Consider the following 21767-nt stretch of genomic DNA (forward strand, 5'->3'; position numbering starts at 1 on the left):
CCTCCTCTGACCCTCAGCACAGTGGGAGCTGGTAAGGGATGGGAGAGGACACAGTGCAGCTTCTCTCCGGAGCTGGGGACCCAGCTGTGTGCCTGTGTGTCCCCACACCAGCCCTGTGTCCAGTCAGAGGAGGACAGAGATGCTGTTTGAGGCCCCCCAAACTTGGGCTCCCCATAACCCCTCACCCTGGGCAGATCCCCGATGGATTCCACCCTACTCCCACCTCTACCCCGGAGAGCCCCTTGAGTCCTTCCTTCCATCAAACTCTAACCTCTTGGCCTGGAACAACTCAAAACCCCCTTCTGGCTTGTCTGGTCTCCTCTAGAAAGGGAGAGGCTTTTCCCTGTGGACTTGACATTGGGATCTGGAGTGAAATTAGAGCTTTAGGCAGTGAGGAGCCTTGTCTAAAGGACCCTGGAGACCTATCTGAGCCAGTCTCCCCGCCACCCCCAGCCTTTGGGGTCAGAATCTGCTGTGACCAGCTCTGTGTCTCCAGGGTGGCGTGGTGGATGACAGAAGTGAAGATTCCGTGTCCGTCTCCACCTTGAGTTTTGGTGTGAACAGACCCACGATTTCCTGCATCTTTGACTGTAAGTGATGTTTGGAGGTATCTACAAGGGTGACGTTCCTGGTTGTGTGGGTGACGTGATCAGGTGTGTGTGTGGGGGCTGTGGAGGACTGAGTCTGTGTGCTTTGTTGGTGGGTCAGTGTCGTGTGTGGGTCCGTGTGTGGTGTATGTGTCAACGCTGAACCTGAAGTCCAGCAGTCAAGGCACTGTGCATTCTGACCGTCCCTGTGGTTCACTTGACCCCTTCCCTGCCCCCTCCCCACTGCTCACCAGGGCCCAGGATGCATTGTTTTGTGGATCCGCCTTTGGGCTGTGGTCTGCTCTCCTGATCCTGAGAGTGTGGCACATGTAGTCTCTCTCATCCAGCCCCTCTGTCCACTGCTTTCCTAGAGACACACTCCATCCTCCAGCCCCAGATCCTGTCCCCCCAGCTCCTCACTTGGCATCTGTTTCTTCTCTGGTGCAGACGGGAACCGCTACCATCTACGCTGCTACATGTACCAGGCCCGGGATCTGCCTGCAATGGACAAGGACTCTTTTTCCGGTAGGTGGGAGGAGTGGAAAGAGCTGGGGACCAGGGACTGAGAGCTGGGAACAGAGTTGTAGGGCCTTCGGACCACAGGGAATGTGGCCTGGGCTTCCCCTGTATCGAGGGTAGGGTGTTGTATTTGTTGGGTTTGTGGAGTTGGGAGCTGCTGTCAGCTCACTGTGTCTCCTACTTGTAGGGGCCTGCTTGACCCCTCTGTGGGGTTTGGCTTTACTGACCATTGCCCCCTGAAAGCCCCTCTGGCCTTGGCCCTGGGACACCCCTCTTTCCTGGTCTCCTGCAGCTTCCTGCTTCGCCTGTTCCTGCTCAACCACTTCACTGCTCCCTGAGCCTGATGCCCCCGAGGAGTTCCGTGTGTGTTCTCTTCTTTGGACACCAGGGTCCCCCTACCAACCCAGGAACAGCTTGTGTCAGGGAAACTTCCAGGTCTTCAGTTTCTAGAAGCCTCTTATACCCAGCCATATTTTCGGTGTCTCCCCTGGAAGATTCAGAGTCACTGCAGTTCATCTTGTCCAAAACGAACTCCTTGGGCCCCCTTCCCCCAGATCCAGCCCCACCTTTACTTCCTACCTCGGTCCTGGCATCACGTCAATGTGCCTGTACTACCCATCAGGCTGGAAACAAGCAGGTGCCCAGTTCTGTTGATTCTGGCTCCCGAGTCTCTCTCAGAGACTGTTCCCTCCTGTTCAGCATCGTGGCTGCTGTCTCGCACTGGCCATGCCCCTTTTATCTGAGCACTCTAGTCGTTTCCTGGCCTCCCTGTGACCTTCCACACCACCCCAGACAGCTCTGGTCATGTCACCCCCCTGATTTCAAACATATACTAACACATAAATGGGCTTCTTCCCTGGTGGCTCAGATGGTAAAGAATCTGCCTGTAGTGTGGGAGACCTGGGTGCGATCCCCAAGTCAGAAAGATCCCCTGGAGGAGGGCATGGCAACCCGCTCCAGGCAAGAATTTGCCTGGAGAATTCCATGGACAGAGGAGCCTAGCAGGCTACAGTCCATGGGGTCGCAAAGAGTCAGACACCACAGAGTGACTAACATTTTCACTTTCACAACACATAAATCCAGAACTCTTTAGCCTAGTGGACAACTCCTTTGTGATCTGACCCCTGTGGACCTCACCAGTTTCATCTTTTCCTAGCACTCTCTCCACTAAGCTCTGGCTGCACCAACTTTTGTCAAAGTTGTCTAGTTGTTCCACATTTCTGGCCATTGTGCTCAGTGCCTAGAATACAGTCCCTCCCTATTTTTAATCCAGTGAACTCCTACTTATCTTTCAAGACCCAGCCCAGATGCCCTCTGACTCTTCCCCAAGCCGAGCTGGTTGTTCTTTCCTCAGTACTTGTTCAGGACCTTGCCAGCACCTCTCTCAGAGCCCTTACCCACTGCATAGATCAGTTGCCGTGTGTCTCTGTCATATTCTTCCCACCATGACTCTGAGCTCCTCAAGGAAGAGACCTTGACTTACCTTGAAACTGTCGCACTTAATAGCTCAAGAACTAACACTGAGTACTTACTATGAGCCCAGGCATTTCACTGATGTTTTTCCATGTAACCCTTACAACTCTTCTATGAAGTAGGCATTTAACATCCCCATTTTACCAATGAAGAAACTGAGACTCAGGTAGGTTAACTAAATTGCTTGAGCTGAAATAGCTGACAAGTGATGTACCCCTCTTCCAAACGCTTGGTGCTTAGTTGGGTAGAACTGAATTCCTCTGGGAGAGTGGCCTTCTGTTCACAGACTGGCACTCAGCTCACAGCCACCCATCCATCCCCCTTTCCAGGTCCTGCTCCTCCCCAGCCTGGGGAGCTACCCCGGTTCCTCCCCAGCAGCTGTACCTCCTCACCTTCCTCTCCTCTCAGTGACCTTTTCTTGAGCTCTGTGCAGCCGGACGTGGGGTGGATGGAGCAATTTCTCTTCTGTGCTTTGGGTTCGGGGTGCCGAGAGAGCGTGCAAGTGCAGTGCAGGGGGGTTGGCAGGTGGGAGGCCGATCGCTGCCACTGCAATTTCCTGGGAACCGCGGCCAGGATGCTTTCTGACACTCAGCACCTACCCTGAGGAAAAGAGAAGTGGCCTAATTCCCAGTCTTGCTTCCTCTTCCTTCAGGGGAGAGTGTGTGTGGGGGTGCAGGTGGGGAAAGAGTGAAGTGGGGTGCAAGTGGAGGACCCCTTCTCCGTGGGCCGTACTGTGGCAGACCTGTCGGAGGGGAGCTCCCCTGGGGGACCCGCACTCCTGGGGACCGCAGGCAGGGTCAGCCTGGTACCGCCCGCAGGAGACGTCACACTTTCCATCCTAGCTCCACCCCTGCCCCCAAATAAACATCCCTTGAGCTTTGAGGGCACTGCCCAGGGCTTCCTCGGAGGCCACTGGCTTCTGAATGAAAGGCCTGATTGAGCAGCTGCTGGAAAGGAAAACAGCAGCCAACACGGGTGAACCTATAAAACCCAGAGTGTTTATTTTCACTCCCAAACCCTAAACCAAAGCAGTTTCTCCCCTGGAACTGACCCTGGGGTGGCTGGCGGCTGGAGGCTGTGCATGGCCACCGGCTGGCATTTCTCAGAGGAAACTCCTGTGTGGATCAGGCCTGTCTGGGGCCAGGGGAGGGTCCAGTGTGGCACAGAGTCTGTCACTGGTACCATCTTCCAGCCGGCCTGCTGGTGTCTGTGGCCGTGAGGGCCCTCCTTGGGAAGCACTCTGGCTTTTCTCCCAGTGGGGGCTCCCATGGCCCTGGGCTGTGACCTCTGCTTGTCCCTTGTGGGGTGGCCTTGGGACTGCCCCAAGGTTGGTGCTGTGTTTGTTTCCTTCTCCTTGGCCGACGGTGTCGGGGACATACAGGAATTGCCCAGGAAACATTTGTTGAGTAACACTGAACTCAGGGAGGGAGGGAGGCTTGTGGTGATATGGCCGTGCAGGGAGCCTGAGGATTTTGCCTCAGTGGGGTTTGCCTGGAGGGCCAGCACCAATCCTCTGGACCCCTGGAAGGGTGTGTGTGGCCTGTGCTTGTGTGGTTATGAGTATGTGTGGCCAGGGTAGTGATTAGGTATAAAAAATGTGAAATGATGCTTACTTCAAACGACTTGCATTGGGATAGGGTTGCCACTGCTGGGTGAGCATCTGGATGATGAACTGGATCTACTTAGAATGGAAAAGATAGGACTCCAGACTTAGAAACCACACGTCCTCAACACCATGCGTCATGGGCAGCAGTGCGGCTCTAACCAGCGCTCAGAGCTGAGTTGCTCATCACTGTAGATGGATATTTCTCAAAGAGGCTTGGGTAGGATGCCGTCTCCTTTGCCCAATTATACTCCAGGGAGTTCTTCTCTGCTTTCTTCCCCAGCCCGGAACTGCCCGTGTGGTTTGAGGGAGCCACAAGCTCTGCTTCCAGAGCTGCCACCACGATGGAGGACCCCTGGGCAGCTCACAGTCCAGGGCAACGCCCTTAGCTTGAGGCCCCAGAAATTCCCGCTTGCAAGTGTAGTGAGTGGGTCAGTGGGCTCAGGGGCTGGGCTTGGTTAATGAAGAAAATGAGAAGCTTGCGGATCAAATGCCAAGTTATTAATTTATGGGGGTGGGGTGTCTGCCAAGAAAGTAGAGAGTCCAGTGCCCTCTTTGCTGGCCTCATGGTTCCTGGGAGGTCAGAGCTGCGTGCTAGTTGGGTGGTCCTGAGGGGTGTTGATGCCAGGCCAGGCCACAGTGAGGTCTGCTGAACTATGGTTGCCCCCTGGCTGAGGTCACCTCTCTGGGCCCCCAGGTCCAGACTCTGTCCTGAGTGGGGCTGGGGAGTCCTTGCTTGTGGGCTTCCTCTGTCTGGACTCCTGTCACAGCCCACCCCCTCTTCTGAAGCACAGCTTTCTGTTAAGGTTGGCTCTGGCTGGGGGAATTCTCCCGATGAGCTTAAGAAGCTATTTTCCAAGGTGCACTGGAGGCTTGTGAAATGCTCCACTTAAAAAGGGTTCCTGAGTGAGAGAGACTGGGAAACACTGCACACTTAGCAATTTACAGTGCACAGTGGCACTGAAGGCTCTGAGGTGGCTGCAGGAAAGGAGCCTGTTGAACTTGTTTAAGTGTTCCTTCATTCCCCCAAGAACTCGCCTTGCTTAGAACATATTTTGGGAAACAGTGATCGACAGGATTCAATCCAACTAGCTCAGTGTGAATCCAGGATCATTTGTGGTCTGCCCGCCTGCCTTCTCCTTCGTCCTCTATCCTCGCAGCCTGGGGTGCTCCCTTCCTCGCCGCAGACAGGCTTGGTGTCCTCCCAATGCTCTTTGGTGCCTTTGCCCATGCTGTCCTGGGTGCCCGGACACCCCCTTCTCCTTGGTCTGTCTTGGTTACCTCCTTATTCTTGACGCTTGGAGAGGCCTCCTTTGGAAGTACTGACTTGAGGCCACCAGGCTCCACAGCTTACCCCAAACTCTAGTGCCTTGAACACTTTGCTAGGAAGCTGCACATCACTTGTATTATAACTGATGTTTAGTTACCATTTCTAAGCAGCAGTCATGATCTTAAGAGTCTGGACCATGTCTCATGCGCCTTCATATTCAAAGCACTGTGCTTACGTACCACATGCTGGTCAGTCAGTAACTGTATATTGAATGAGTGATGGATTGCAAATAATGCTGGAGTGAACATCTTGGTTCATATAGCTTTTTGGTTAATTTGGATGATTCCCAGGAATATGAGAAACAGGGTGTAAACAGTTTTATGTTGTTCAGGGCATATGGCCCAATTGCTTTCCTAAAGGATTGTTGAATTGCTTCCAGCAATAAAGGAGAATACCTATTTCATCAGCTATTCGCCAACACTGGGTTTTATAAATCTAAACAAATTTTTCTTAATTTTATATGAAAAATACTGCTGTATTGTAGTTTTTGTTTGCATTGCCTTGCTTACTAGCAGTCTACTCCACCCCGTCTTAAGGGGCCTTTTACCCTGATCATGACAGGAAGAAGGAGCTCTGACTAGGAGTCAGGGATGTCTGGTCCCAGGCATGTGTGAACAGGCACTGGAGACTTAGTCTTTCTGAGGCAAAGCCCCCTCTTCTAACAAGGGGTACAACACTGCCTGTCCTGTCCCTCACCCTGGTGGTCTGAGCTGTTGGAGGGAGTGCATTCTGACGGGAGAAGGGTCCTCCTCGGAGCTCCAGGAATGTCACAGAGATTGGGCACAGGGCTGCATGTCCAGCAGTCACCTGTCTGGGGCCTCCCATGGTGCTGAAGTCCTGTGGAACCCTTGTGGGTTCTTGGCTGGAGCTCCCCGGACAGCCTGTGGTCCTCGAGAGCTCCAATCCAGCTTCTGCCTCAGGGGGATCTCCATGCAGCTTGGCAGCTGAGGCTGGAGGCTGATGGTAGCCTTCACCTACCGGCCTCTCCCCTCCCCTCCCCCTCTTCTTGAGACCTGCCTCTCCCTCCTCCTGGCTTTCCTGGAAGAGGCTTGTGTCTGTGCGTCTGTCTGTCTTCCCTTCATCTGACCACCTTGCTTCAGCGACACCCCAGCCCCCACCTTGTTTCTCTTTTGTCGAGGGGCTGGGCCTTGTGCGGGGAGAGGCCAGGCCCCGGCACACAGTAGCCCAGTGTCTGAGGCCCCAGGCCTCCAGGCCTGCTCCTTACAATGCCTTTGTTGTGTGTTTTTCCCTCCCCTGGGCGGGCGGGGTGCGCGTGTGGGTCTGGGTGATTTTTGTTTGAAAGCCGCCCCCTCCCTTCCCCCGTGCTGAGCTCATTGCCTGCGCTGATGGGGCTGCTGGAAGGAGTCGCCTGCTCGGGGGCCAGCGTGGGGGGTGCTGCCAACACCAATACAGCGTGCACTGCCGCCACAATGTGCAATTGTGATCTCTGTGTAAACGCGGTCGGTCTGGGGCCCCGTGCTTATAAAAATAAAGCGTTGGGAAGCACAGGGGGCGGGAACAAAAGGGGCTTTTTCGCTGGCTCTCTAATATGGTTTTATTTATCGGAACGCGCCCTCTTTCCCTTACTGGAACCGGGGAGAGGTTCTCTGCCGAGCTTGGAGCTGATGGTATCACAGCCAGACGATTTCATTAAACGCACAGACGCCGCTGGGCCCTGCCAGGGGCAGGAAGGGAACGGCTCGGGCAGCTCTGCCAGGCTGGTGCATAGGAAGGGAACCCTGTGCCAGGGAGGCCTCCACCAGGTGGAGGTGGTGAGAGGTGGGCACGTCTCTCCTGCCCCTTCTTCTGCCAAGGTCCTTCCGATGCCCTCTTCTACTGCCAGAGTCAGGTTGAAAACTGATTTCCTACAGGAAGCCCTCCAGGATTGACCCCACTGTGCTTTTGTGCCTGAAGGCTGAGAACTGGTCTTAGCCTGGTGGCTGCCTCTCATTAACCAAACCCAGCATTGTTTGGCCAGTGAGTACCTGTAGCTTCTGCCTCCTAACTCAGATCCCCCCTCACCCTTAAAGCTAGCTCCTTGGGCAATAGCCACAGTCCTGTACCCTGTCCCTTGATGGGAGTCCTCCTATTGCTCACTCCAACTTTTCCACCTCTTCAATGGTCACTGTCTGCCGCCTCCTGTACAGTGGCTGTGGCATGCCACCTGGTCTCTTTATGACAGGGATCCTGGCTTGCCCCTCCCCACTGTGGGCAAAAGCTGTCTCCCCATCTCAGCCCCAGAACCAGCTGGACATCTGGGCACTAGATGTCTGGTGTTGAGGCCATCTGAGGTCACACGGGGGCTGTCCTGTGGGGTCAGGGTGCTGCGGGATGGAGAAGGTGCCAAGTGTAGAGTGTGTGTCAGAGCATTTGGGTTCAGCCCTGCCAGGCATTGAGCATCCAGCCTCCTGCATCCTCAAACTTCTCTGTCCATGTGGCCTCAGCATCTGGCACTTTGAGTCTTACAGAATGGCAGCACACTGGACCTTGCCCCCTAATGAGAGAAGTTGGGAGAGCCCCTCCTCCGAGCCTTTCACTCCTGTCCCAGATTATATGCACTCAGTCCCATGGGCCCTTCCCCTGCCTTGGTTTGCAAGTGTAGCCCTGAAAGGCAGCATCGGCACCACCTGGGAACTTGTTAGGAATGTCAGTTCTCAGGCCCCACCCCAGACCTGATGAAGGAGTCTCTGAGGGTGGGGCCGGCCTTCCAGGTGATATAGCTGCATCCTCACATTGGAGAACCAACTGCCCTAGAAACTTTTCTAGTGACACCTTGGGACCAGGCAGAGGGTTGACTCCTGGTGGGTCCCAGGCCAGCATGACAGGGGCTGGCAGGTTAGAAAGGAGTTTGGGGGTGGCAGGGACCTGCTGGGATCTTGAGGTTCTCCTCACCGCCCCCCAGCTCTCAACAGCCCTCGAATCCCTTTGTTTCTCTTTAACTTCCCCACCCATCTATGCTACTACCCTCTCTGGCTGAATCCTGGCAGTAGTTTCATAACTGGTCTCCCTGCACCCACTTCTGCCCCCTCCAGTCTGTTCTCCAGTGACATAAGCTTGCTGAAATGCAGACCTAGGCATGCCAGTCTAATGGCACCTCCCTCTCCACTCTACTCTGCCTCTATCGAGAAAGCTAGATTCCTCTCTTACACACCACTGTACCTCATTGCTATTCTTCAAAGCATGATCAAAATTGTAATTTTATGTTTTTTTTTTTTTTTGTATAGGTTTTTGTATTGGTCCGAATGTGTTCTCAGTCTTTATCACCTAGCCCCTAGCTTGACCTGCAGAAGGCACTCAGTAAATTCTTGCAGGATGAATGTCAATAATTCCAAAGCATCTTGAAGATGTGTATGTGTGTGTGTGCATGCCAAGTTGCTTCAGTTGTGTCCCACTCTTTGTGACTCTATGAACTGTAGCCTGCCGGGCTCCTCTGTTCATGGGATTCTCCAGCCAGAAATACTGAAGTGGGTTGCTATGCCCTCCTTCAGGGGATCTTCCTCACCCAGGTATCGAGCCTGCATCTTGTATGTCTCCTGCATTAGTAGACGATTCTTTACCACTAGTGCCACCTGGGAAGCCCTTGATGAATGAATGAATGAATAAATGAATGCACCATCCAGGCTCTCAACTCCTTCAACTAGAGTTTTGCCCCCAGCAGCCAGTCCAGAAAGGAGCCCAGAGGGGAAACTCTCTGGATCTCTGGGCCTGCTCTCCTGGACCTCGGCCCCATCTCCCTGCGGATGTCACCAGCTTGTCTCACAGAAGCTGGGGGTGGGGGGAGAGCCCCCCTGGGACACATCTCCAGCCTGGACATTGCTGCTCCAGAGTGGAAGCTACAGCCCTACTTCAGCTTTGTGGCCTCGTGACTCCTGAGCGGGCGACTCTCACGGTCTTTGCTGTGTCCTGTCTCCCTTCCCTGTGCCCGGCCCACACAGATCCCTATGCAGTCGTCTCCTTCCTGCACCAGAGCCAGAAGACGGTGGTGGTGAAGAATACCCTGAACCCCACCTGGGACCAGACGCTCATCTTCTATGAGATTGAGATCTTTGGCGAGCCGAGCAGCATCGCGGAGCAGCCGCCCAGCATCGTGGTGGAGCTTTATGACCACGACACCTATGTGAGTCTGCCCACTTCCCTCCCCCAGCCCTCACTGGCCACCCTCTCCAGGGTCCAGTGCCCAGGGGGAGATGCTGCTGTGAGGGATGGGTGCCCCGCCAGGCGGGCGCTTCCTGAGGCTGGGGCTGGTGGCCTCTCCCCAACCACACAGGCTGCAGAGTGGTGAAAATTTTAGAGTAATTACATGTGAATTGCTGGCAAGTGTGCTGGGCCCATGAGAGAGAAAGGGGACAGATCTGGCCAGGGTGCCTCTCTGTGGGTTGGGAGCCTGGGTTTTCTCTGTCTCTAGCTTGCTTATAAGATTCCAGGTGGGTTCCCCCTCCTCATCAGAGAGCTGCGTTGACTCTGCACATTGTACTGGGCTGAGTGTCCCCTCACGTGGGGTTCCCGGTCTAGGTGAGGGCCGCGGCTCAGGGACCACAGGGCAGGGACTCCTCCAGGGAGCCAACTTGTGACACAGGCCGGGTCCTCTCTGGGCGCGGGGTGGGGGGAGGCGCTGTCCCACAGAACCTGCTGCGCTGGCGGGAAGACTGCGGTTGTGCTGCCCAAATGAGGGCCACTTGCTGTTGAGCAGTTGAAATGTGGCTAGTTCAACAGAGAAGACAGATTTTCATTGTTTTTTAGTTTAATCCACTAAATGTAAATTTAACTACTGGATGCCGGTGGCTCCTGTATTGGGCAGGAAGAGTTCAGGAGGGAGAGAGTGGTGGGCTGGAATGTGACAGGCTCTGGGGAGCGTGAGATCGAGGTGTTGGGATGAGGCAGCGGGTATTTAGCGCAGCATGAGGGAGGGCCAGGGCGGGGAAGGAAGAGCAAGGAGTAGCGGTCAGGGGATTGGAGGCGTAGCGGGTCAGGAAAACATTTTATAAAGGAGGGGTGGGATGCTATTGGGAGAGAGAGACGAGGTTGGCCAAGGCGTAAGTGGATGAAAGGGAAGGGGGCCGAGTTTCAAAGATGTGTCCAGAAAGAGTTGCCTTGACTGCGTAGGATGGTGTGAGGGCCAGAGGGTGGCTGAAGGTGACGCCAATGAGGGCGCCCCCACCAGGTGACAACGGGCAACGCAGGCCTGGACTGGGGAGGCCGGCCTGCTGGCTCTGCCCTTGAAAGGAAAAGCTGGAGGAAGGGTCTTTTGGGGAAGAGCTCAGGGCCTGGAACCTTGGAGGCAGGAATGAGCGGGAGGCAGCAGGACTAGAGGGTTCTGGGCCAGGGGATGTCACAGAAGTAGGAGCAAGTGCTGGCATGGAGCTGGCAGGAGGCCACAGGACTTGGTCTCTCTCTTCCCATAGCACCTTACCTCTACTTTCACCAATGTCATGCAAATGTCACTCTCCCCCTTTCAGGCCAATGCCTGAGAGGGACCCCAGTGGTAGAGCACCATGGCCTCTTCTGGGTGGGTGGGCCCTGGGGTCCTGCTTATTGATAACATAGTCAGATGAAGCTGTAACTGTTAGCAAATATCAGTTGCCCTGAGCTCCTGCGGTCCTGGCTGCCCAGGCTCTGCAAGGATGCCCCTCCCCCAGCCTCTCCATGACCCGGTGACTAAGGAACAACACTGGGCCCAGAGGAGCCTCCGGGACCCTTCCCACCACTGTGGCTGGTGCCCACTCCGAAGGTCTCTGCTGGATTGTCACTCACTGAGGGGGGCATCTATACAGAAGCTGCTGACCACTCCAGATGGCTCTGGACAATGTCCCCAGCAGTGAGATGACCACAGGTAGGGATGCCTCCTAGCCCTGGCTGGGGTTTCTCCAGATGAGTGCCTTGGACAAGCCACCAGGGCCAGGTACCATCTGGCTGAGACCCAGGTTCTGTCTGAGGCCCCTGTCCTGGCAAAGCTAACCATAAGGCTGGAGTTCACCGGTCAGCAAGGTCCCAGGGGTCCAGGGTCCACATCAAAGGGCTGAACTTGGGCAGGGCTGTGGGTGATGGCTGAGAAGAACAGAGTGCAGCAGGGTAGGGGAATAGCCAGCATAAAGGCTGGGGTGAGGCCAGCTGAGGGCAACAGCTGGGGTAGAAGACGTGTGGGAAGGGATGAGACAGAGGCGTGAGCGGGCTCCAGTGAGCGGCCTTTCCATGCCAGGAGGGGTTCAGGCTTCATTTTCTAGGCACTGCAGGGTCATGGAAGGCACAAGAGCAAAGGAATGAAAAGATGCAAACATCATTTTAACAAGTTGCATTTAATTTGGTGAGCATGATCACAGTCTCCCCATGTGGAAACTGGAGGAGGGGGGTCTGAAGGTGAAATGGATAGGAGAGACAAAAGTCCCGGGAGATGTCAAGCACTTGTATTGCTGAGGACATTCAAGAAATGCTAGGTGGCTATCACTTTTGACTCTAATGGGCTTAGAGCTTGGTTAAACTGAAGCAAGGTGAATGCCAGTTGGACAAACAGAGGGACTCTGTGATGGGAGTCAGCTCTAGCAACAGTGGCAGGAGGCCACTCATGTGTTTTCCTCACATCCTTCTAAGGGAGGCTGAACTTACCATTTTGCACCAGGGGCTGCCCTGACTTCTGAGGTCCTTTCCAGTTCAGGTGGCCAGGTGTAGGTCTGGTGACAACTCTGAGGCCAGACCCGGGGCTGGGGGACGCTGACTCTCCTTTCTCCACGCTTGGTCTAGGGTGTAGATGAGTTCATGGGACGCTGCATCTGTCAGCCGAGTCTGGAACGGATGCCCCGGCTGGCCTGGTTCCCACTGACGAGGGGCAGCCAGCCGGCCGGTGAGCTGCTGGCCTCTTTTGAGCTCATCCAGAGAGAGAAGGTGAGGCTGGTCCACGTCCGGATTCAGGAGGCCCAGGTTGGGAGCGCCTGGCCGGGGAGGGTGAGGGGCCCAGCGAAGGGATGGTCTGATGGAGGGGAGGGGCCTCGGATACACTCTTCTTCCCTCACTAAGGGCCTGCGTTTAGCAGAGAGCACTGAAGGGCCACCTCTGGATGTTAGGCCTCCTGCGGGAACCAGTTTTGTCCATCTTTTCTGAGCCCCAAATCAAGACACGATCTACACTGGGGCAGAAAGTTGAAATCTGAACTGTGTTCAAATGTCTGAGTCCTCTGGTCATTGCATGTGTTTTTCCTGACACAGTTTCTGGCAGAAAGACCTCTGTCATCTGGTTAGGGGGCCTAACTGTCTTGGGGAAGGGGACTCCAGGGACAGGGCAGGACAGGATGTCTGTTCTAGTGCTGGCTCACCACGGCCTAGCTGTGTGACCCTGGCCAGCCACTTCCCTGCTATAAAATAGGGGGTTTGGGTTAGAGCCGTGTCTTCAAATTTGCTTTTGGTGTGATATGAATCTCTAAAATGTAAGCCGACCAGAAGTGAGGCTTCTGTGGTGGAAGGGGGACATGGCATACTGCCAACCTGGCTTCCCCTGCACCTGCCTACCAGGCACTTCCCAGGAATCCCTAGGCTTCCCAGGAATAGTCTGCAGATCCTGGGACTGTCCAATCACAGACATATTCCACGAGTGTCAACTTGTGGTTGGGAGTGTATTTGCCTGGCCAGGGCAGAAATGACGCTGGTGGGGCCTTGGGTGACAGGCATCTGAACAGAGCTCTTTTTTTCATCCTAGCCGGCCATCCACCATATTCCTGGTTTTGAGGTAAGGCTCACCCTTAACTTTGCTTCTTCATGCTTGCCCCGTCCCCATGTTTACAGCCCCCTCCCGGGCTAGGAAGGGCAGTAGGCACACATCACCACCATCCTGCCTTCAAGCCGAGGAAGGTGTGGATGAGGCCTTAGGGGCAGGGTGGGTGGGGGCTGGGGTCCCTGCCTAGCTCAGGCTTCCCTGCCTTTTTTCCCTGAGAAGTCCAAGGATCACAGATGACTGAGATGGAAGGGACCACATCAGTCATCTAGCCCAGTGGCTCTCCTCTGGGCTGTGTGTTGGAATCCCTTGGATAGCTTTAATAATCACTAGTGTTCAGTCCCAGCACAGACCAAATGCAGTGCGACCTTTTGGGGTGTGGCTCAGGCACTGGTATCTTTCAAAGCTCCCCCAGAGATGGGCCTGTGCAGCCAGAGCTGAGAACTGTTGACTCAGGCCAGTGGTTCTCAGCATAGCATCACTGAGGTAAGTATGGTTAGAAATGCCAAACTTGGGTCCCACTTTGGACCTACTGAAGCCAACTCTGAGAGGCAGCGCAGCACCCTGGGTATTTTCAAGCCCTCCAGGGGATTCCCTTTCAGAATCACTCACCTTTCAGAAACTCTGATCAATCGACTATAGTTCCCAGCTCAGTGTTCCCACCGAGATCCAGTTTTCTTTCCTCTGCTAGTGATGGGGACTTGGTTCCCATCACCCTTCTCCCCTTCCTTCTCCTGAGGGACATGAAAAATGTACACCTTTTTCTGGTACCCAGGCTCACTTGATTTGGGAATCCTATACTTGGCCAAGGGTTGCCCAGCTACAGCTTTGAGAGCCCAGGCAGCTGGGCTCTGTCTAGATGCCTCCCTGCTTATGAGGCAGGGAAGTGAAAATGTTTAGTCACTCAGTCATGTCTGTCTCTTTGTGACTCCGTGGACTGTAGCCCGCCAGGCTCCTCTGTCCATGGGATTCTCCAGCCAAGAGTACTGGAGTGGGTAGCCTTCCCTTTCCCAGGGGATCTTCTCGACCCAGGGATTAAACCTGGGTCTCCTGCATTCCACGCAGATTCTTTACTGTCTGAGCCACCTGAGAAGCCCTATGAGGCAGGGAGCCCAGACAAATTTGCAGATAGTTCTTCCATATAAGACCTCCTCCTGTCCCTTTTCATCTCACTCCCTCTCCCGCTCCCTGTCCAGTCCAAGCACCTGCTCTCAAGTCTGCCAGCCCTGAGCATCAAGCTTCTCCTTGGTTCTCCAAGTCCATAGCTCCAGCAGCAGCTCCAGGGATCAGGCCTGACTGCATCCTGGGACTGATGCACAGGGTCTGGGATCCACCACCACCTGTCAGTCAGTCAGTCTCCTTTCTTCTGTCACTTTTAGAGATGCCTGGGCTCTAGGTTCATGCTTCAGCCTCTCCTAGCAGTTTCTCTGCATCAGCGTCTGTTGTACCTTCTTTCTTCATTGCAGGGGCCAGGCAGAGAGTGTGTCTGGGAAGCACAGCCCCCTCACCCTAGATGGGAAATGTTTTCTGTTGGCTATTTTTAGGGGGCTATCTGGCATGTCGATCTCTGCCCCAGCCTAGTGCCTCTTGTCACTAATGGTGAACTTCTATCCTCTTCCTCTCCTCCCTCCACCATCTCCTGGATGTGGACTGTCCCATGGTGGGGTCCAGGTACAGGACACAACAGGGATCCTGGAAGAGGTGAGCTGGACCCTCACAGCTGTGGCCTGTGGCTGGGTGGGCAGGCAGAGACAGAGGGAAGAGGAAGGCCATGCCTGGGAGCCTTCCTGGTTCCTGGTGCTCCAGTGTGTGTCTGTCACATGGACGCCTGTGTGGATTTCATTTCCCTCTCTTTGCATGGATCCAGGGTTGCCTGGGGTGTGTCCTGATGTGATTCTGGCCTTAGGTGGATTGCTGCTATGTTGGAAGCCACGTTTGCCCAGACCCCAGGGACAGCAGTACAGAGCCTTATCTGGCTGAGTACCAGGTGGAATGTTTGCAAGAATAAAGATGTTCATAAGGGGACAGAATAGTCAAAGAAGCCTTGCTGGTGGAGGTGGCATTAGGCAGACATTGTTGCAGTACTTAGGAAGAAGGTGGGGAACATGCCTTTGACCCAAGGGAGCAAGTGCCAGTTTGGGGCCTGGCCGGTTTAGGAGATAGGGTAGGTTGGGGATTCCTAGGTTCTGGCAGAAGCCTGGGGTTTGCATTCAAAAAGGAGCAAGGCTGTGTCCTTTGCTATGGTGGATGAGAAACACTTTTCCTTATGGCCTCCTGCGTACGTGTGAGTGGGTGCTTCTGACTGAGCTGGGGCAGAGGCCTGGGCAGAGAGACAGGAAGGAGAGCCCTGGTCAGATGGGGGTTGGGAAAAGGGCAGCTACTTCCTGCCATCAGGGAATCCCCAGGCTGAGAGCGGACACCATTTGACATTTTCAGTGCAGTTTGGACTTGAAGTGCAGGGTCAGGATGTGGGATCCGCAGGCCCGACGCCCCTTACCTCACTTCCTTCAGCTCCCAGACCGAGGTGGGGTCCGCCAAGTGAGCTGGCTGTAATTGTGCCTGACAGGCAGCCTCCTGCTTCTGGCTGCAGTTGTGAAAGACTGCCGATTTGGAAAGGGGACCAGAGTCCTGTCCAGGGAAGCAGCACGGAGCCCTCTCTCTTGATTGAGAGCATTCTGTGGCCAAAACCCACAGCCTGCTCTAAAGAAGACCCAGCCCAGGGATGAGTTATTAAAAAAAGTTAAAATCCTTAATAACTGGATTTGTAATATATAACAGTGGAAGCTCAGATTCCAAGAGCAGGATCTGGCTGTGGTCTTGTCAGGAAGCAAATCAAAATCTGCAGCTTTGGGGCCAGAGCCCGACAAGGGCCAAGTGTCCCGCTGCAGGGCCGGCCGGCCTTAGGCTGAGGTGGGTATGGGTCAGCAGCACGAGAGGAGAGCAAGTCCTGGGGGGTTCCTGGGCATGGGCTGGGCCAGCACCTTCCAAGGATCCTAGGCCCAGGAGGGTGGATGGAGTATCAGGTGGTCTAGGGAACCATCCCAGAAGGTGATCCATTACCCCTTTATCCTCAGAGGCGGCCTGCAGCTCACCCTGTTCCTCTGCATTTGAAGGCTAAGGCTCAGGGTGAGGTCCTGAGTCCTTTATGGTTTTAAGAATCCCCAGGGACAGGGTGGAGGCAGGTTAGTCTTGCTGCTGCCTCTGGTCCTGCAGGAAGCCTGATGCCTTAGCAAGATTTTTCTGTCTTCTTTGCTGCAGCCAGGCTCCTGCTTGGAGGGGGCTTGTTCAGCCCCCTCCAGGCTCCCAGCTCTATCCCTGTGAAGAGCGCTCCAGCTGTGACCTGCGAAAGCTGTGCCGGGAGCTTAGATTCTGGGCCACTGGCCATGGGAGCCCTCGAAAGTCTGGGAGCAGAGATGGGTGTGTTAGGAAGCTGTCTGGCTGCAGAGAGGTGTGGGTTGGGGAACGAGGGGCAGGAGAGACCAGCTAGGAGGCTTTTGAGACAGATGTGGTGATGGGGGCCTAGGCCAGAGAGAGGAATGGAGAGGGACAGTGACTCTGGAGAATGGTTCAAGGAAGGCCTCCTCTCCAGTGGGACAGCCTTTGGGCCAGCACGCGTGGGTGGGAGGCGTGAATGAGGTGAGAGGCCTCTCCCCAGGCTGAGGACTCCTACAGCTGGAGGACAGTGGGGATGGCTTCCTGGAAGAGATGACTCTGTGCTCCCTTTGGGGGTCCGGTGCCTTGGGCTAGGGGCATGTCACCGCGTGGGGCCAAGGTGGTGGGCAACGAGATTTCCCCTATGCCAGGCATTTTGCCCACCTGGAGTGCCCCTCTCCAAGTGCTCTTGGTGGGGAGAGGAGACTGTTGCATTGTATCTTTGAGGTTTTGCTGTGGGGGAGCCCCGTGTCCTTGTGGGGGGAGGGGAGAGCTGCTTCCCATTCAGCCCCCAGCCTTCCTGTCTGTCACTCGCTGTTTTCTCCTCTTCTGGAGCCTCGCTCTTCCCCTTGTCCGGCTCTCCCTCTGCATTTCCCTCTTTCTCTGTTTGCTCCTTGGCCCAGACCCTCTCTCTCCCTCCTTCTCCCCGCCTCTTCTGAGCCCTCTGTCTCGTTTCTTTTCCTTTTTGTCTGGAGAACAAAGGCGGTCTGCGCTGCCAAGGGGAATGAGTTCAAAGAAACTGCAATTTTAGATTTCCTGAGAAATGGAGAGCACATAGGCACATGTGAGTGTGTGCAAATGTGTACACTCATGAGAGCATGTATATGTGCATGCACGCGCGCACACACACACACACACACACACACACTGCAGAAGAGGTGATGGCAGATTCCTTAATAACTGAGGGCCCCTGAGCCAGTGCAGAGGAAGGCCCTTTCTGGGGACCGTTTAGGTAGGATCAGGGCTTGTGGTCCTGAGCACCTCAGGGGGCATGGTTCGGAATACCACCCTTGGTTCTGCTACTCCTGTCTTGCCCCGTGGATGGATGTCCTGGAAGAAGGGAGAGTGGACTCATGGATATTTTGCTGTGACTTGGGGGCCAACCAGATGTCACTCCATCCCCCTCCTAATCCAGGCAACAGGCTATGGCTTTTAGTCTGAGATATCCAGGCGATGTACCCTCCTGCACCCCCAAATCCTCCAGAAGGAAAAATTTGGTGTTTTGCAATCATGAAAATAAGCCCAGTGGTCCCCCCCCCCATCCCCTATTCCTCCCCCAAGGCTTTAATTTAAAACACTGTTTTTCCTGGGAAGTGTAATTAGAGCAGCATGTTGTTCCTAACGAGCTGGGTGGGGCAGGCAGACAGTGGAGTCCTCCCAGCCCGCCTGCCTGGAGCTCCCCAAGGAGCCAGGGTCTGAGTGTTCAGAGGGTCCCCTGACTGTGTCCCGCAGGGTGGAGTGGGTGTCTATGGGCTACTGGTGGCGGCACTGCCTTAGGTGGCTGGAGGGGCCGCCTGCGCTTGCTCCTCCACTGGGGATGAACACAAGGCTGTCTAGCATGGTGGCCTCTAGGACTGGGAGAGGAAGCAACCCTCATGGCCCATGGCCTCAGTTCCCTGCACTGAACTGGCCAACAGGGTGGATAGATGAAAGTGGGTAGAGGGTGGATTCTGCTCAGATGGGGGAAAGAGCCTCATCTGTCCTTGAGATCTTGTCCTCTTGGCCTACACTATCTCAGTGAGCACCCTGTTCACCTATAGAGCCCCATCCGTGCAGCAGCCCTGAGTCTGCCCTGCATTCAGGCAGGGTGGGGAGGGTCAGCATGGAAAGGGTGGACCCTACGATGGAATGGCTCATCTAATCAGCCTCCTGTTGTGTGGCTGCCCCTGAGGTCTGTGGTCCTCAGAGTCCCCGGTCACACTCAGGACAGTGAATCAGGACGCCCTTGTGGCACTTTCAGCCTGCATCCACCCTCTCCCTGGCTGGCTGTACTGACAGGGGTCACAGCAGCCTATCCCATTGAGAATTGCTGTTGAGAAGGAGGTATTGTGCCTCTCAGATGGGCTGGACCGGATGGAGAAACTTGGGCACAGGAGTGTCCGTTTGGCTGGTACTACAGGACTCTCAAGTGTGAGATGTTGGAGACCAGTCAGGACATTGGGAAACTGGAGCCCAGGGTCACTTAGAGGGAAAAGAAGTCAGAGAGAGGGTAGTAAGGAGTTTATGGAGTGGTTGGGGAGATTTTCTGGAGGATATACAGTTTGAACTAGGCCCTAAAAGATGTGGTTGATTCTGGAAGATGGCAAAAGAAGCCCATGCAAACAGAGGGAGCCCTGAGCAGGCCCAGGGAAAGGAGGTTGGTGAGGATGCAAGGCTGTTGCAGATAAGAGTGTTGAGAAGGATGGAGAGTGTATTGGAGTAAGTTCTTTCTCCCCCCAGACCCCCACCATTCACCCTCTGGCATCCCTCTCTCTCCCTTCAATGATCTGATCCTAAGCCTCTATTTATTGGACAAGGGATTCAGCTATGGTCCCTGCATGCAGAATTGCTAGTTTAAAAGGGTGGTGGTGGTAGTTTAGTTGCTAAGGAGTGTCTGACTCTTGCCACCCCATGGATTGTAGCCCGTCAGGCTCCTCTGTTCATGCGATTTCCCAGGCAAGAATACTGGAGTGGGTTGCCATTTCCTTCTCCAGGGGATCTTCCCAACCAAGGGATCGAACCCACATCTCCTGCATCTCATGCATTGCAGACAGGTTCTTTACCACTGAGCCACCTGGGAAGCCCATTGGTTTAACAAGGGACACAGACAAATAAACATATAGAAATGACACAGGGTGATGTGTCTTTCAATGGGACAAGTTGCTCTGGAAGTTAAGCACTGTGGGGTGCTTAACTTAAACTTAGGGCTCCAGGGAAGACTTAAATGGACCCAGAGTCTGAGTCAGAGGTAGCCAGATGAAGTGGGTGGAAGAGTCTTTCAGACAGGAGGGCTGGTGAGCTCCAACCTCATAGAGAATCTGGTGCCTCCTGAAGCCTGCTGGTGTTCAGAAGGATGGGTGTTGAGTGTGTCTGTGGAGGTGGCTGGTCACTGCTTGGGGTCCTGCAGTGGAAAGTTAGTGGTGAGACGTGAGACCAGAGAGGTCAGCAGAACTAGAAAATTGAGGGGTCTTGGAGGCCGCGTTAAGGAGTTTGGGCTTTACCCTAAGTGGGTGAAGCAACTTTGAAGGGTTTTAAACAGAGTGACATTCTTGGAAATTGCCTCCTGGCAGCAGAGTACAGTTCTCATTCATTGTTGGAAGGGGTGTACGAAACCAGATGCCAGATATCACTTGTTGTGTTGTTGTTGTTGTTTAGTTGCTAAGTTGGTCTGACTCATTTGCGACCCCATGGACTATAGCCTGCCAGCTCCTCTGTCTGTGGGATCTCCCAAGCAAGAATACTGGAGTGGGTTGCCACTTCCTTCTCCAGAGGATCTTCCCAACCCAGGGATTGAACCTGCGTCTCCTGCATCGCAGGTGGATTCTATACTGCTGAGCCATCAGGGAACCCCAAGATGTCACTTAGGAGGAGGCAAAAGAGGGTGGTGAACCAAACCCAGGAAAGAAGATGGGTGCGTGGGCATGGGAGAGCTGTAGGAGACAGGTCTCTAAGGCTTGGGGACCAACAGAGGGGAAGGAGAGCCAAGGGTGGCATGGGGCTTCGTGGCTTGGCTGTCTGGGTGGATGGTGGGGCTGGTTTCTGAGATGACATTTGAAAGGAGTAGGTTTGAGGGGGAACTCAGAGAATCCAGTTTGGGACAAGTTCAGTGTGAGAGGCTGGTAGGACACATGGATGAAATAGCAGTAAGGTTGGAAATGTGAGTCTGGGGCTTAGGAGAGACATATGGGAGAAGAAAGCCTAGGAGAGGGCTGGGCTGAGGAGCAGGAGGAGGTTGCTTGGAGACACAGCCCACAGCAGGTACAGAGGGTGGAGAGGCCAGTGGTGAGGAACCAAAGGGACCATTTTAGGAAGGAGACCGAGGTCAGCTGGCCAGATGCTGCCGAGAGAGGGAGAGAGATAGGAGCCTGTGAGCTGCGTTTGAGCTACCAGCAGGTTGTTGTTAATTTTGGAGAGAGAAATTTCCAGGGACGGGGTGCAGAGGGTGGAGCAAGTGCGTGGGGCAGAGGGTTGCCTGGAAGTGAGGGAGGGGCGGGGGATGGTGGCAGCCCTTTTCAGGAAGTGAGAGAAGAGTAGGCACAGAGAGAAGGAGTGGACAGACCTGAGAGGCCATCTTGAGACCATCTGTAAATGGGGAAGGAAAACATGCAGCAGATAGCGTGGAGAATTGGGGAGGGCTGGATGAGACCCGGTCAGGGAACAGAGCGTGGGGAGGCATAGATGCACCATGACAATGAGAGGCGCCTGCATGCAGTGCAGTGTGCACAGTGGGGAGGGGACAGAGGACTGGGTGACACCTGGCAGGAGGAGGGGAGCCCCCACAGAGGTGGGGATTCTGGGGAGTGGCAACAAAGGGCACGGAGTAAGGATGTCCCGGGACTCTGAGGGTGGCATGGTGGATGGAGGTGGCCTTGGGACGAGAATGGGGGGCCTTGTGCCTGGTAAGCTGCACCGTGGACACACCCCTAACCGCTGTTTCTGCTTGTCTCTCCTTCCTGCTGGCCGGGACTGGCCTCCACAGCTGTGTGCACCTGCCTTCTTCCTCCAGGGCCTCCTGCCAACGGTACTGGAGCCCAGTCTTCTCCAGGTTCTTGTTCCCTGTCCTCCTCCGTGACCAGGTTCCTGCAGTGGGGAGCCTGGGCCACTGTACGGAGACACGAGTGTCCTCACGGGGAGCTCGAGGGAGCCCAGCAGGATGGTGGGGCATGGAAGTGAGGGGCAAACAACCAGAGGGATGCTGCCCAGAGTTTGGGGGCCTGGAGAGAAGTGTTCTGGGAGGAAATGTATTCCTGAGTTTTCCTGGTGATTTCAGGAGAACATTGCAACCATGTGAGGAAGGTTTGGTCTTCCTGCCTCCCCACCCAGGAGCCTGGGGCTGTTCCCTTCCTGACCTCTTCTGCTTGTCCATTTTATCATGGATTTTTGGCCCTGGGCCTACGGTTGGCTGGACATCAGCCTCGAGCAGGCC

At 54.9% G+C, this 21767-nt stretch overlaps 1 protein-coding gene across 50 annotated transcripts in view; it reads left to right on the forward strand.

The window, feature by feature from the left end:
- The window catches only part of DYSF (dysferlin), a 226425-nt gene that overhangs the window by 132372 nt on the left and 72286 nt on the right, over positions 1 to 21767 (forward strand). For 15 of the 50 annotated variants that reach the window (XM_081590433.1, XM_081590413.1, XM_081590397.1 and 12 more), the window contains 6 exons: positions 497 to 590; positions 1035 to 1112; positions 9448 to 9629; positions 12248 to 12388; positions 13196 to 13225; positions 14882 to 14911. In XM_081590433.1, the coding sequence (XP_081446559.1) occupies positions 497 to 590; positions 1035 to 1112; positions 9448 to 9629; positions 12248 to 12388; positions 13196 to 13225; positions 14882 to 14911 (555 nt within the window). Of the gene's footprint in view, positions 1 to 496; positions 591 to 1034; positions 1113 to 9447; positions 9630 to 12247; positions 12449 to 13195; positions 13247 to 14881; positions 14912 to 21320; positions 21387 to 21767 lie in introns of all 50 variants that reach the window. The other 35 variants (XM_081590419.1, XM_081590393.1, XM_081590416.1 and 32 more) reach the window with 9 other exon arrangements.

This window comes from Giraffa tippelskirchi, chromosome 4 (genome assembly GCF_054371585.1).
Source record: "Giraffa tippelskirchi isolate mGirTip1 chromosome 4, T2T-mGirTip1v1.2.pri, whole genome shotgun sequence".
Taxonomy (NCBI): domain Eukaryota; kingdom Metazoa; phylum Chordata; class Mammalia; order Artiodactyla; family Giraffidae; genus Giraffa; species Giraffa tippelskirchi.